The sequence below is a fragment of the Bicyclus anynana genome, chromosome 1 (genome assembly GCF_947172395.1).
Source record: "Bicyclus anynana chromosome 1, ilBicAnyn1.1, whole genome shotgun sequence".
Taxonomy (NCBI): Eukaryota; Metazoa; Arthropoda; class Insecta; order Lepidoptera; family Nymphalidae; genus Bicyclus; species Bicyclus anynana.
This window is the reverse complement of record NC_069083.1, coordinates 17,620,574-17,636,334: the sequence shown is the minus strand read 5'-3', so window position 1 is coordinate 17,636,334 and position 15,761 is coordinate 17,620,574. Positions and strand designations below refer to the sequence as shown.

At 36.9% G+C, this 15,761-nt stretch overlaps 1 protein-coding gene across 2 annotated transcripts in view; it reads left to right on the top strand.

The window, feature by feature from the left end:
• Positions 1 to 663: 663 nt before the first annotated feature.
• Positions 664 to 15,761, top strand: part of LOC112055854 (oxysterol-binding protein-related protein 1) — a 33,506-nt gene continuing 18,408 nt past the window's right edge. Inside the window, exons 1-2 of one of the 2 annotated variants that reach the window (XM_024096129.2) lie at positions 664 to 735; positions 6,544 to 6,751. In XM_024096129.2, coding sequence (XP_023951897.1) covers positions 6,720 to 6,751 — 32 coding nt within the window. In that variant the 5' untranslated portion in view covers positions 664 to 735; positions 6,544 to 6,719. Of the gene's footprint in view, positions 736 to 2,091; positions 6,752 to 15,761 lie in introns of those variants that run through there. The other variant, XM_052882246.1, reaches the window with a different exon arrangement.

Sequence of the window (15,761 nt, the reverse complement as noted above, 5' to 3'; positions counted from 1 at the left end):
ATTGTTAAGTTTTTTACGGTTATGTGAGAGACGCTCGATGGAACCTCTTCAAAAAGCGCGGCGTGCTCTAGTGCGGAGGTGTTATATGCGCGTAGCTGCAATGTTTTGTAAGATTTTCACCGCTATTCGTTATTATTGTGGCTACGTCGCACTGTCAGCGTGTCAGTGGGTGAGGGGGCTTATTAGGACCGCCGCACATTGCTGATTGCATTACGAACAGTGCTACTGATGGCAAGTCTACTTTGTAGGATGATTGTCCTGGTCCTTGACCATTTCTAACTTTAATTGTAAACATTAAAGTTGGAAATTTTGATTTTGAACTTTCTGAAGGATATAATTTCCAAAATGTTGGAAGCACATTACATATCGCAGCTAGTCTTACGCATGTGTCCGAACTCCGATATTTCAAACTAATCCAATGTTCGAAAGTGGGTGAAAATCATATTTACATGTTGGTCAACTACTGGTTCAAATTTTGTCAACAACTAGAACATACCTTAATACACATCGCGATGAAATAAAAAAGAAATTGAAAGTATGAAATGTGCGATCGGTCTTACACCGGCCCCACATCGGGCGCCATTACTTATGAAAGCGGGGGGATGAGGTGGGAGGGGGTGTGGCGACTACGAGTCTCTCCCGTCCACTGCCAGTTGCGCCGCAGCACTCGCCGCGAGCACACGTCTTTGCGGCGCTCGCGAACACTGAGCACATTCCACACATGCCAGCCGGATCGTGAGTGTCCATCTGGTTACGTAATTGGCCTATTAATATTATTGACCATTAGCTTGCAAATATTGATATTTACGTACCTATTTACGCTCATGTGTTTTCATATTTAGTATTGTTTTAGTTGAATTGACTGCGGTTTATTTATCGATATGCTTTTATTCTTTGATATTCTCTTAAAATGTTTATATATCTACGTTATAGTAGAATGAAAGAGCATCCAGAAATTCTGGGTTGTCCCTATTATTGCAATAAAGTTTAAAACTATATTTTTCGAACAAAAAAGTCTATGATAATCAAAATAAAATAAATATTCCATGTACCTAGGTATTTATGTTGCAGCATAAACACGTTTTTGATTTGCTTGCAAATCTGTTTGATTGACTTCGACGAGATTTTCACACGAATTTTAAAGCACAAAAAACGATCTTGATAAATGAGAACTAAAATATTTTTTTATATAATGTTTTGTTTAATTTTTTAGACTTTTACATAATGTCTGTGTTTATTTTTGTACTTAGCTCTTAAGTAGGTACACCGCCTTGCCTAAACGCTCAGGAGTGAGATGTTTTCTCCCTTGGCCTAATTACACAAGACGTCTTGAAACAGAGCTTTTAGTAACCCCTGTTATACAAGTAAATGGGGGTAGTTTAAGTTAATTTGAAAGAAATAAATGTTTACATATTACCTACTTGCAATCAGCAAGCAGGTTTTGGTCGTGATTGTGTAGTCATAGAGTCGATTATATTTTACATGGAGGTATAGTATAGGTATTGTTTTTTAATTTATCTGTGTAAACCGCATGAAAATCCGACGGGGACTTTTGGAGATTTGCGCCAATAGACAACGAAAATAATTTAAACAAATGCTTTCTTTGCATTATGTGCCTTTTTGATTTTTTATTGAATTTTTGGTTATTTTATTCCAAATATAAAGAGGGACGATGAAAGTCTACATACAGACTTTCATCCCTCCCTCTTATTATGTTTATGGTCACTATTTTACCAGCCTAGGGCCAGGGCTCCCTCCTTATAGACGACTAGCAGACGCTATACAAAACATACAAACAATCAAATCTTTCCTCTTTAATTTTAGTATAGATGGTACCTACTCGTATATGAAATCAGGTACCATCAATCAGGCTGCTCCTATCTGGTCTTAGAGTGACCATGTTAGCTCTTAAATTATTATCAATATCAGATTTATAACGACCGGGACCCTTAGCGCAACGTGCTCTATCTACTTCTTATCTAACTTCTAAACTCCGGTCTTTATTTTTTTTAACTTTCTAGAAAATTCTTGGAATAAAAAAAAAGTTTAGTGTCAAACCCTGGTTCAACACATATTTTTATCCCGAAAATTTCCGTGGTTCCCGCGGGATTTGTGAATAACTGATTTTCACGCGGACGAAGTTTCATTTGTCCCCTTGTGCTACATAATGTCGACCGTTGTAAACTTTTATGACAGCTAAGGAACTTAGTTACAGTCCAAACCTTTAACCTATTTAATGAACTCGTCCCTTAGTTACAACATCCGTACATAGGTAGGTACAACGATTTGTAAACGTGGCACGTTTAACCGAAGGGGAAAGCGGTCCGGAGAGAGTTCGCCCTCGAAAATAGGTTTTTCTTCCATTTCATTCCGTTGTACAGCTGCGAATGGTTGGCAACATATTTTGAAAGTAAAAAGCATTGGTAGATTAACTGGATCGAGGAACGAACTTAACTTGGAGATTGGAAAATTGTTATCGCATTTCGTACCTGTGGGAGCACCACAGTACGAAATGCAAAATTAATTTGGGATTTTTTTTCTATATAATCTACCTACAGACGTGTTTTAAAATAATATTCTTACCTATCTATTTATAAGCGGTTGACTCTCTAGAGCTGGTAAAATTGGCTGATGAGTAGGTATTAGAAATAAGTTAGTCACTTTTTGCCAATTTTGATTTAAGGTCAATCGCCGAGAGTTCAAAACTGATAAGTTTGGTAGCTGATCTAAGAGTTATATTATGTTTGATTTTTCACTGAAAAACCAACTACCCGCAGAACCCTAATTTAAATTTGCGAAGTTTATACCCACAGGGTATTTTATATTTCGTTGAATACCTCGATGAAAAGGCTTCATTAACATTACCGCACCGTTGGTGTTGCTTCAAAAGGTCTGCCTTTATTGATTCAAGCCGAAACTTTATCGGAATTCTAAAAGCGTGGGCGGTGCTAGTTAGGTATTTGATTAATACCCAAAACCCACACAGCAGACCTACTTAAAATCAGATGCGAAATTTATTCGAAGTGACTAAACTGAACCAGTGGCGTAGCTAGGTATACTAAAACAGTGGCGTAGGTACAAAGGCAATCTCTTTTCCCTGGGTTAAGTGCACCAAAAAGGTAAAAAAAATACACATAGGTCAAGTCACAATTATTTATTTTAAGAAAGCATTTTTGTTTATTTTGTGAGAAATGTTTACCCTTAATTGGGCCCTCCAAGTAATTCTGATACAGGGCCCCTCCAAGGCACGCTACGCCACTGTTTTGCTCATAATAAGTACTAAAGTTAATCAATTAGTCATACATTTTTCATATTCTTTTGAAACTTCAGCTATGCCTACTTCTCATTAATATTTATAAATATTATAAACTTTTTTCTTTTCTTTTTACAGCTTGCAAAATACTTTACTACTTTTATTATAACGTGTCACAGGAAAATAGAGAATAGAAATTGAGTTTGTAACGGAAAAACGAGAACCGTGTCCGTTAAACTTTAAGCCGATTATACGCGCTAAGTAGGAAATTATTTATACTTAACTGAATACACTTAACAAATTGCGAATAAAAGTAGACGCATTTTTAGGGTTCTGTATTCCATAAGGAACCATACACTGCGCGTGGCCCGACACGCACTTGGCCTGTTTTTCTTTCAGATCGCTAACGCTTCGAAAACTAGAAAAATGTATTTGATCACGTAACCTGTTGACCTGTCGATAGCAAATGTCATTCCCATACATCTTTCTAGTTTTCGAAGCGTTAGCGACCGTAGAAAGAGAATCGACGTGCCACTTGGCTAGGGGGGCTGGAATGATATTTCCCATTTTGAGAGAGTGTTTTGTAGCTTAGATTATATCGCAGCCAATGTTGAATAGGCCAGCTAATAGCACGCCTAGGCTATTCAGTAGTTATTCAATAAACGCAAACATTCAATGAAATGGCTAAAACGACCTAGCCAAACATTAACCTCAGGGTTTAAATTTTGGATAGAAGCAGGCGTTACTTTGCGGAAGTTCATCATGAATAGATCAAAAAATATTAATTTTGCTATCATCCGCGAAAAGCTGACGAACCCATGCGACAACATCTGCACGTCGGGGTGAAACGTATTTAGAGAGAATTTTGGGTGACGTCGCATGGGTTCGTCGGCTTTTCGCGGATGATAGCAAAATTAATATTTTTTTTTATACGCAGGGTTTAAACAGATTACAAAATTTCACATCCTGAGTGCCCGGACATGAAATTATGTTTGTTTGACGATGAGTTCTCTGAAGTCTGCCTGGCTGCCTATCGACCGCGCATCACGAAACTAGATACTTATGTATTCAAAGGAGACTGACGAAGTCGAGGTCGTCCGCTTGTCTATACCTACTAATAAAAACCACGTTGTTTGAAGTGAGTCACTACAAACCCCCATGACTGCATTTCCACTGCAGCGAGCAATACATAGACAGACAGTCGTATCTACTTTTGTATTCCATATGATTCATCCCTTCAAGTAGGTATTTCAAAGGGTGCATTGCATTAGGTACGAGTACCTAATGCATTTACTTTATGCAATTTATTTACTGCAGCATACTCTACTCGCGTCTGCAAGGGATCAATATTATGTCCAATTCCAAACGTCGTTGAAACTATATGTAGATATAACTTATAATTTATTTAGGTAGTTAGAATTTAATTTATTTCAATAATACCCCCAAAAAATCTAAAAATACTATAATTTAGGCACCTACTCGTATTTAAACAGAAATTCTTATTGTGTATTATAGTTATATCGCTTATATATACGGACGTATATCCTTACATTTTAATCAGAAATAGGTAGGTACTTATGTTTCAAGTTACAAATTGATCGAAATGTTTAACTCAATTGTATATTTTAAAGTTATTGGCACGTGCAAGGGTTGTATTTCAAAGGAAGTGTACGGTGAATTCACTCTTTGAGTCTCAAAGCGGTTGCACTTTGTAGTGGGCAAATATATTGCTGACTGACTTCAATTCACTCAATGCAGATACCTGGAAGCGACGATCGATATGTTGAATGTTTGAGAGTTTTATAAAAGTTTAGTCGGTAAAACATCTTACATAATCTGTAAAAGATCTACTTACGAAATATTTTACATTTTATGCAAGTAAATATATCTATTAGCTCAGACTATTCAACCAAAAGGCAAATAGAGCGTACAGAACACGCGAGTGAGGCCGTCAAAGCAAATACACCCAAAAGCGATTGCAAAAGCGAATACAATCTTAAACAATACTGCGCTCATTGTCGTTTGGTGATGGCGGTCTTATTGTCATTTGTGTAAGGCGCTGTCAATTTTAGTTCAGGTCTTAGCCCCGGGAAAAAGACTAACTTCGAACTGGCGGCAAAATTTTAAATGTGTTTTATTAACCATAGTAACTAGTAATAACATTAAAAATTGAATAAATATGCCAATTTACAATAAACCTTTTAATGTTGGGCTAAAATTGTTCACAATTAGTTAATTAATAAATATAAAAAGGTTATATTGACAGGTGTCAGAAACGGTGTCCATCTCCAAGCGGTCGGATTTTAGATACGTTTATTCCGCACATGTTTCCAAGATTCACTTAGCTCATTTATTTTATTCCTTGAGCAGACACTTAGGGTCAATTAGTTATTTAAACATTGCGGTCCTTCATTAGGAAGACCGTCATTAGGCTGCAAACATATTACACAAACACACAAACCCAAACACAATTAGGTCTTACGTCATTAATAAACTAACTGAATTTTCTTTCCTTAAAAGTTTATTAACAGAGGCGTAGCTAGGTAACCAAGGGCCCTGTCGCCCTGCTGCAAATGAAAAAATGGGGCCCCAATACTATCTAAACTGGTTAGGTTTTATCAAGTAAGTAAAAATATTAAATATATACAAATATATAAAAACACTTTAACATCAGCTCATTTTCGTTTTCGAAATTTTCTAATTTCAGTTCGATTACTGTGTATTCTGTGGTTCGATCGATCATCGATCGATCGATCGAGTTTCGAGTTTCGTTTCTATATCTCTGTCCAACAGTATATTACAGATAACAGTAGGTAGATGACATTTCTCAGTTGATTTTATATTTAATTTTTTGGTTTTTAATTAATGAATAGGCCAGCTGGACTACCGACTATGCTATGAAATATGGGAATATGCCTTTAATGGCAAAAAAAATAGTTTTTATAATAAAAATATCTCCCGCTTATGCTCTAGTGTCTAGTAGTTGAGAATAAACGCTTACAGAAATCTTTTTGTAGAAAACCTTACACACATCCAGCTTACATGCTTTTTTTAGTGAAAGAACTGAAACTTTCTCATAAATCCATCAGTCCATTGGTGAAACCCGTATGAAAATCCAGTGTTTCATTTTATTTCATATTATCGTGGTATGTACCCGTTTAAATAATATTCATAATAAATCTTATGTCGCCTATGATAGACCTACCTAATAGGTATTTAAAATATGTAGGCATACACCTACTTACTTAAACAGTTAACAATAACAGCACATTTTCACCCATCGCTTACAGTTTTTTTTAAACATGGGAACTGAACACTGATCAGTGCTTACAGAACAGCTTAGTACACAGAACAGAGACAATAGAACTGTGTTGTGACTTGTGTTGTGCGTGTGTGTGAGGGAACACAGACAGACACACAGAACAGTGTCGCGCGGGCGACGGCGGTGGCTGCGGCGGGGAGTAAAATGGACAATGACCAACAACTCTACAAATATCGGTGAGTACAAAGACATTCTAATATTATAAATTTGAATGTGAGTTTGTTAGGCTTTCGCGCCTAAACCACTAAATTTGTTTTGAAAATTGTTTCACCAATGGGAAGCTACATTATCAGCGAGCAACACAAGCTATATTTTATCCCTGTATATTAAAGAAAACAGGAACTACGTAAGGGTAACCGAGCGGTTTTATTAGTGTTTGATATAAGACTTTTCCAAGAGCGCCTTATGCCTTTAGTATTTCAGCCGAGTACGAACGATTTTTAGGCGGTAGCAAGTAGTTTAGTATGCTACTCGACTAAAATGCTAAAGTAGTCCGAACTAGGCCTAAGACTCACGATCTTCTGCCTTCCTCATCCAGCTATTTACTACTATTGCTAAACGACAAGTATTGCCGCCCACTGTCACTTCAGTTTGTTAATCTTTTGTATCGTATGTAGATTACACTAGTCCGGATTTTCATGGAAAATATTCTTTGTCAGTTTGCCACTCGCAAAGAGACGACTCTAAGGTGCCTTAATAGTGGGTGTAGCCGTATCAGCCGTATCAATGATATGGGGCCCCCAGAAATTAGTATAATGTAATCTACAATCACACTTAATCTGGAGCTTTCTGAAAAAAACTGCCTTTTTTTTATTCTTTTCAAGTTAGCCAATCTCACCTGATGGTAAGTGATGATGCAGTCTAAGATGGAAGCGAGCTAACTTGTTTGGAGGAGGATGAAAATCCACACCCCTTTCGGTTTCTACACGGCATCGTATCGGAACGCTAAATCGTTTTGCGGTACGTCTTTGCCGGTAGGGTGGTAACTAGCCACGGCCGAAGCCTCCCACCAGCCAGACCTGAACAAATTAAGAAAATCCCAATCTGCCCAGCCGGGGATCGAACCCAGGACCTCCGTCTTGTAAATCCACCGCGCATACCACTGCGCCATGGAGGCCGTCAAAGATGCCTTTAGATTTTCACTCCAGAAATGACAAAAGTAAAAAAAGCAATCTCTTTTTTTCCCGGGATAAGCGAGCACCCCAAAGTTGGCAACATCCTACGTAGGTTAAAAAGTCACTGTCATATTTATTTTAAGCAAGCATTTTTGTTTTATTTTTGTGTGTTATACGTGTGAATTTACCCTTTACTTGGGCCCCCCAACAAATTTTGTAACAGGGCCCCTTTCAGGCTTCGCCACAGCTTAATACAGTCGATATTATTAGGCCTTTATAGCGGAAGGTTGTCTAAAGTTGTACCATGGCGTTTAAGTAGTAAATAATATGTACCTAGGTAGATAATATTGAGACGCATTGAAGGGCTTCAGCCAAATTCGATAGAACGGCTGACAAAGCGACAAGGTATCTTTACACGAACCATTTGAGGCAACTTTATCGGCGTCTACTTATCTAAGCTTACCTGGCAATAGGTAGTATGTAAGAAATTTGGCAATATTAATGTGTGTGTGGGGGACTTAACTACACCTCATCATGTTGGAGTCTTAATAACTGTTAACATAAACATTTAACTAATCTAGGTTAGGTAAACAGTCCCATATCTCAAGAGTTCACGACTGAATTACCCCAAAGTGGGTATGTTAAGTAAACGCCCCAACTTGCAGATTTAATTACGTCGTCTCAGAAGGGCGATGTGTTACTTAAGTCATCTGTTGCCGCCCCCCCCCCACTTCCTGGGGGGATGAGATGGAGGATGGAGTGGGTGCAATATTGAGTGGTGTCGACTGTATATGTATAGGATGTGTGATGTTACCACATTCAAAGCCACGCCTAACGTTCAGGCGATCTTACCTATGTGCTACCTTCTGATCAGTTTGAAGGCGGTGCCAATCCAGTGTCATGTTTTAATTAAAGCCGTTTTTGAAAGAACCACAGTAATTTTGTAATTTAAACGGCTTGAATTATAACATCACTGGCTTGGCACCGCCTTCAAACTGATCAGAAGGTAGCACATAGGTAAGATGTTATTTTTTGCTTTTTAGTTTAGGTTAATTTTTGAGTTGGAAGTCGGTTGTTAGTCTTTAGTATCAACCTATTACAAGTAATCTTTTTAACATAAAAATTAAACCGACTTCAAAGACGTATTTCAGTTATTATGTATTTAACACACCGTTAAACCGATTTTCATGAAAATGGAATGCGACCAATCTGGAAGTATACTGTTTCAAACAAAATATTAATTTTCAATTATTAATCTTTAAAATTAGTTAATAAATGACGAAGTTATGAGGTAACAAACCGCCTCCTTTTTTTGAAATCGGTTAAAAATAAACATCAATGTCATCTAAAATAAACAACCAAATGTCATCTAACTACTGTATGATACCCACCAGTAGGCACCGGATGACATTTGTAACATAGTATCACAATTTCGTATAACTCAACTGGCATGATACGTCAAAGTTAGTGAATAGGGTAGCAGGGCAATCTCTAAAATCATAAACATAAGTATATCAAAAAATACTACTCTATTAAAATGATCAGCAGAACTCCAAGTTACAAACTTTTAATCTATGAACTTGGTTGTGTAATTCTGCAGTGGCCCAGTTAATACTTTACTTTTGTACATAAGATATGAAAAAAGTTTATGCCAAGTTCAATTTTTTTTTAACAATATTTGCCATAGCCTTTTTATTATTTTTCTAGTATGACCAATATTTCCACTCTGAGATGAATGGAAATATTGGTCATACTAGAACATTGGAGGCACGTCGTCGACAGGGAGTAGATACGACAATAGTGCAGCGAATAGTCCGTCGTTTTTACCGTTGAGCTCAATGATATTAAATACTGTTAAGTATATAAAATTATCATTGGTTGAGCTATTGAGATTAAAAACATTGGCATAGCAGAACGGAGTCATAGATTGTTACTTTATATTATCTATACTTTAATATATAAACTGTAATATTACCTATCTGTATAAAAGCGAAAGTAGCGAAAGTAAGTCTGCCTGTCGGTTAGTATTTCACGGCAAAACTACTGAACTGATTTAGATGAATTTTCAATTTTCATATAGTCATAAGTAAGACCTTGGGGCAGAACATACTTTATGCTGCGAAAATCAAAATATAAGGGGTGAAATAAGGGTTTATCGTGAAAAATCGTTAATTTTATAAGTTATGGAATATGTAAGTACACTTATTTATTTATGTACACTGTTTTTGTCGTCATAAATCATAGATAGTAAAATGAAATGATTTTTTTTATATCTATAGGAAAGTGTTTTAGCTTTTTACTTTTTTTTATAATATACATCATAAAGTATGGCGTACGAATCTTTTATTACACTTCGATAAAATTGTTACTGCTCAACTATTGTGTACAACGTTCGTGTCATAAAATAATAATAGAGCATAGATTGATACCTAAAGGTCAGTCGGGCAATAATCTGAGCGCTTTAGATTTATATCGTAGAGGTAATCGCAACTATAACCATTTTGGGATTAATCTATATATATTAATCTCAATGCACTAAACAAAAACTGAATCTATGCTAATATTATAAAGCTGAAGAGTTTGTATGTTTGCTACCTTAGTTGAAACCGCTAATCTCAGGAACTACTGGTCCGATTTGAAAAAAATCTTTGAGTGTTAGATAGCCCATTTATCGAGGAAGGCTAATGGCTATATTTTATAAAGGTTATATGGCTATATTTTATCCCCTTATTCTTACGGGAACGGGAACGGGAGCGGGTGAAACCGCGTACCGTCAGCTAGTTATGTATAATGGGGGGTTCGTTATTAACACAGAACGTAGCGATTGCTAAGTATTTTTTTTAATTGCGTGGTTAAAATAATCTGTCCATTCTACTCGTATTTAAAGGCTTTGGAAATGTTACCTTAATAAGTGGTACGACTTGAGTGAATGAAATGGTCGATGACGTACAAAATCACTGTATGAAACAATCCTGCGATAAGGTTACTGGCCCTCAGGGTACAAAATGTCGAAACATTATGGCATCGCTACGGAAATAAGAGGTTGTGCTTGTACATATGTTTTCTGTGGTTGTTGTAAGCCCCAGGGGCGTAGCTACCGCCATATCAGCCGTATCACTGATACGAGGCCCCCGGACCCCTTGCGTGTGAAAGCAAAAATTAGTAAAGTGTAATCCACAATCTCACTTAATCCGGTGCTTCCCGGAAAAGAAATCTAAAAAAAGTGCCTTAGAGTTTCATTTAAGAAATGACAAATATAAAAAAAAAACAAACTTCCAAAAGTTGAAAACACCATACATATTCACTGTCATATTTAGCTATTTTATGCAAGCATTTTTGTTTATTTTGCGAAAAATAATTGGGGCCCTTCAAGGGCCATTAAATAATTTTCATACAGGGCCCAATGCACGCTACGCTACTGGTAAGCCCCCTAAATGTGTTTCCATTCCTACTAGTCGGAACAGAAATGTTGCGTGGCAGCAGACATAAGCATGGCAGTATTTTTCTGTACGAGCTATGTTATAAAGACTAAAAGAAAATTATCAGTTTAATTTAATAGTAGGTACATATGAATTTATGTATTTTCATCCTTTGGCTTACAAGAAATAATAAAGGTTGGTTGTCAAATTGTAATGAAGGCAAGTCCCTAGCCGCCGGGCGAATGTCCTTGGTAGGCCGAGCCAGGATTATGTCTACAAAGGATGTCGATAATGATCGCTTCGGGACCCGCCGAGTATTGATCCTAGCGCGGGTGGCTGGAAGCTACTCTACCTGTTTATGTTGAATTATAATAATAACCTTGGATCTTGCTCGCGAATTAAGGTACCGCCAAGTGAAATGTAGACTCAACTGTTATAGTTCCGATAGTCGTTTCAGTCAAAGGTCTCATAGCGAAAACCTTCTGTCTTACGCTTGTTCATGGGATACAGAAGGCAGTGAGTTCTTCAGACGTCGATTATTGTGAGGATATTTATTGAGGAGATTCATCACTTTGGAGCCCTGACCGCTGGTTTTTTGGGCACTCCAAATGCCCCGCAACGGTAAGGCTGGATTTATATTATTAATTTTGAATAGTACTTAGGTATATTTTGTACTTTATTATAAATATTTTATTAAAAATGAAATGCTTCAACCTTGAGAAGCTGATGAGCGTTTATTAAAATTTAAAATTACGATAAATCTTCTAACTCCGAACCATCATCAATCAATCATCAATACGATAATAAGCCTTTTTGAACGGTTTTTAGAAGGCCAGGCTTTCTTCTTATAGATACAATTTTTACCTGACCATGCATCATGCTATATCGGCGGTCTTATTAGGATGATAATGTTGAACTCTTTACATACAACCTCGTTGCTCCTCGGGCTGTGTAAATAAATATAGCAGAGCTTTCTTAAGAACAATAGGCTGTAATGATTTAAACAAGTTGAAGCTCTAAACTAGTCAGTGCGGTAATCTAAGTGATGACATATTTAGAACACGTACTACTCGTTAAATATTAATCATAACATAAACCTGCCACTAAGTCGAAGCCATAAAGTACGCCAAATCTAGTAGGTACGGTACTTGTTTATTATGTATTCTGCGGTACGATCACGATCTAACCAAAAATATATTTCCACCTAGGTTCACGTGCGTAAATAATCCCTTTAGGTTTTACAGCACTTAAATATTTACGTGGCAGCATTAGGTACAACGAGACTAATTAGAGCGTGAAAATACGGTGGGGCTAACTACGAGTACCTATACCACTATTATGTTGATTGATGATCATTTATCTTCTATTGTACCTATTCTATCAACATATCTATCATATTCTATCATATTATCATATTCGACGCTGGTATTGTATTGCAATATTACGCTATTTTTCTGATGTTTACCCCTGCATTCTGTTAAGTTACAGCGATGTGACATCGCCCATTTCCTTGGCGACTTCGTTGTAAGTGACATTTTATTTTTAAAATTAAATGTCACGTCACTAATAAAACTTGTTTTATGCGAATACGTCGACGAGTATAAAATAGCTGAATAACTCCCTTCATCTACCATGGTGTTGTTTATTTAGATCGTCGTCATCTGATGACTTTTCCTATATTGTTGCAAGCAAACGAACCTTAATCTGATAAGAAATATATGAAAATCTTATTGGGTAGCTCTTTATAAATTCTTTATTCACCAAGTGTTTTTTTTTGTGTTCAAATCTAATTAGGAAGGTACACCTTGTTCCTATATTTCTGTGGCTTAACCAGTGGCGTAGCGTGCCTTGGAGGGGCCCCCTATCAAATTAGTTGCGGGGGCCCCAAATAAAGGATAAAGACGTCTCAAAAAAAACATGCTCGCTTGAAATAAATATGACAGTGACTTATTGTTTGATGTTTCCACCTTTTGGGTTTACGCTTAATCCGGGAACAAACTGTTTTTTTTTTACTTTTGAAACTATAGTTTTTTTATGATCTTTCCCGGGGAGCACCAGATTAAGTGAGATTGTAGATTACATTTTACAAATTTTTACTTTTACAGGTAAGGATAGTAACATTGATACGGCTGATACGGCGGTAGTTACGCTCCTGGGCTTAACTTAAGAACTTGCTAAGTATACAAAAACAGAATTTATTGAAACCACTTTAACAAACTTCTGAACTCTGTTTTTGAATCTACGACTTACTGGTGGTTATCTGCTTGACCATTGAGCAATTGAGGTCTCATCTGCGGTTAAATCTAATCTTGTAGGTACCCGCTTTATCTTATCCTGTCTACTTTTAAAAGCTTCCATTTCCCCCGCGATTCATATTTTATTTAGCGAGTAGACAGACAGACTGAGGTGAGCCAGGGTTCCCAACCGTCCGGTTTTCGACCGGTCTGTTAGAAGGATTTGTTGGGGTCAGATGATCAGGGTCGCTATCTTTTGACCAGATTTGTCCGCTAAAATTGTAAACGCGACGTTACGACTGCGTCGTCATAGTCATAAACATATTTGGCAGGACGAAAGAAATCGTCTGAAAGTTGAAACAGTGAAAGCGAAATTGATGGTGATGTTCAACTAAAAGTTAACTTGTTCAAGGTTTGAAGAATTACTTACTAAGAAATGCAGGAAAATTACTAGTCAAAAATGTTAAACACGAGAGCACCTACCTACCTACCTACAATTTTAAGTAAAAATAGTTTTCCCACACCTATATTTTGTTTTTAATACCTATCTGTTAAGTCTATAATTCTGTATTTTTCTTAATTAAACTCCTTCCATTGACACTTAACGTGTTAAGCTATTGCATAGCTTTTATAGCGGGCTTTTAGCGCGGCGACACGTCGTTTTAGTTCGGCAGACTTGGGCACGGTATTTGTGTGTGTGCGACTAGACTAGCTGCTAACTGCTCATAACTGATTCTATCTCTTTTAGACACAACACTAGGTGAGACAGCGTGGTTTTTGGTCTAGTAAAATTTGTTTTCTTATCGGTAACCACGCTCAAAAAGTGTAACTAGAATTAATATCAAAGATAAAAAAATACTGAATAAATAAAATAAATAAATAATTATAATTGCATAGGTTGATAAAAATGCTATACAATAGCTTTACCGCGGCAGTCTCGTATTTTTTTTTTAATTTGACCACTTATGACCAGATTATTGATCGGTTACGGCGTTGGGGAAAGTTGGCAACCCTGGGGCACACTGCCTGGGGTGAGCACGGTTTCGGCATCCCATTACATCGCGACCTTGAGCCAGTTGGTACCTCATATTTAATACATACCCGAAGATTGATTTTTAGAAAGTTACAGTACAAAGTAGTGTATCTAATTTGGGATTTTTGTCCATGTTGATCAAAAATCCCAAATTAGTAGGGGTACTTGATCAGTGGGTTTTTTTGTTGACCTATACTAGGACCAGCTGGCCTATTCACTATTTTAGAATTTATTATCAACCTATAAACATCAATTAATTGAGAAATGACATCTACCTACTGTATGATATCCACGCGTAGACACCGGATGACATTTGTTTCATAGAATATCAATTTCGTAGAATATGTCAACCTGCATACGTCAAAATTAGCCTGCAGATGACGACTAGTCTTAGGTACACCCAAAAGACTGAATTATTATACGATTTCAATAATGATAAATTAGTCGTTTCAGTCCATGTCTTAGATAAAGTATCCAAATGTTCAAGTCTGCGTTTGGCTGTTAGCTTAAGGATTTAGCTACGGAAGGGCGAAACCGGAATTTTTGAAACGGCGCGTATTGTGAGAAGGTTTCTCGCTATGGAGCCATAATACGATAGACTAAATAAAAAAATATTAAGCAGAAAAGCGTGTCTTTAGATTCCATGTCGTTTGTAGTATACTAATATTATAAAGCTGAAGAGTGTGTTTATTTGTTCGTTTGGTTGAACGTGCTAATCTCAGAAACTACTGATCCAATTTGAAAAATTCTGTCAGTGTTAGATAGCCCATTTATCGAGGAAGGTTATAAGCTATATATTATCCACGTATTCCTACGGGAACGGAAACCACGCGGGTAAAACCGCGCGGCGTCAGCTAGTAGAGTTCAAAAGAGGGAGGCTTGTAGTGGGCTTTTAAAATATGTTGATAATGATGAAGAGAACAAAATGACTACTTATTAGAAAAATTACGACGTGTAGAAAGGTAGCATTAGGAAAAACATTAAACATCCCCGGGGACGTTCATAAATCAGAACCGTTTGGAGCGGAAACTGCTATTGATCCGTCGCGCGACCTTGTGCCACCTAATGGAGGCTCCTACGAAAATACGAACAGCTGTGACGTGTATCATTCGTCAAACAAGCTTAACACTAAGATTCTTTCAGAATACAATATCATGAAAACATCTAACTTGTAAAAGACAAGTTATATATGTAAGCTTTACAAACACAAATGGATCTTTTAACATCACTTTTTGTGTAGCATCATGCCTTAATGTATGGTTTATCTAACAAAAGTGTGACTTCAAGTTTAAAACTGTAGCAGAGCATAATGTAGTTGGGTTCTTACTTATTTAAGTCTTTTTTTTACACTTTGACTGCTTTGCAATAAAATTCTAGGCCAAAGG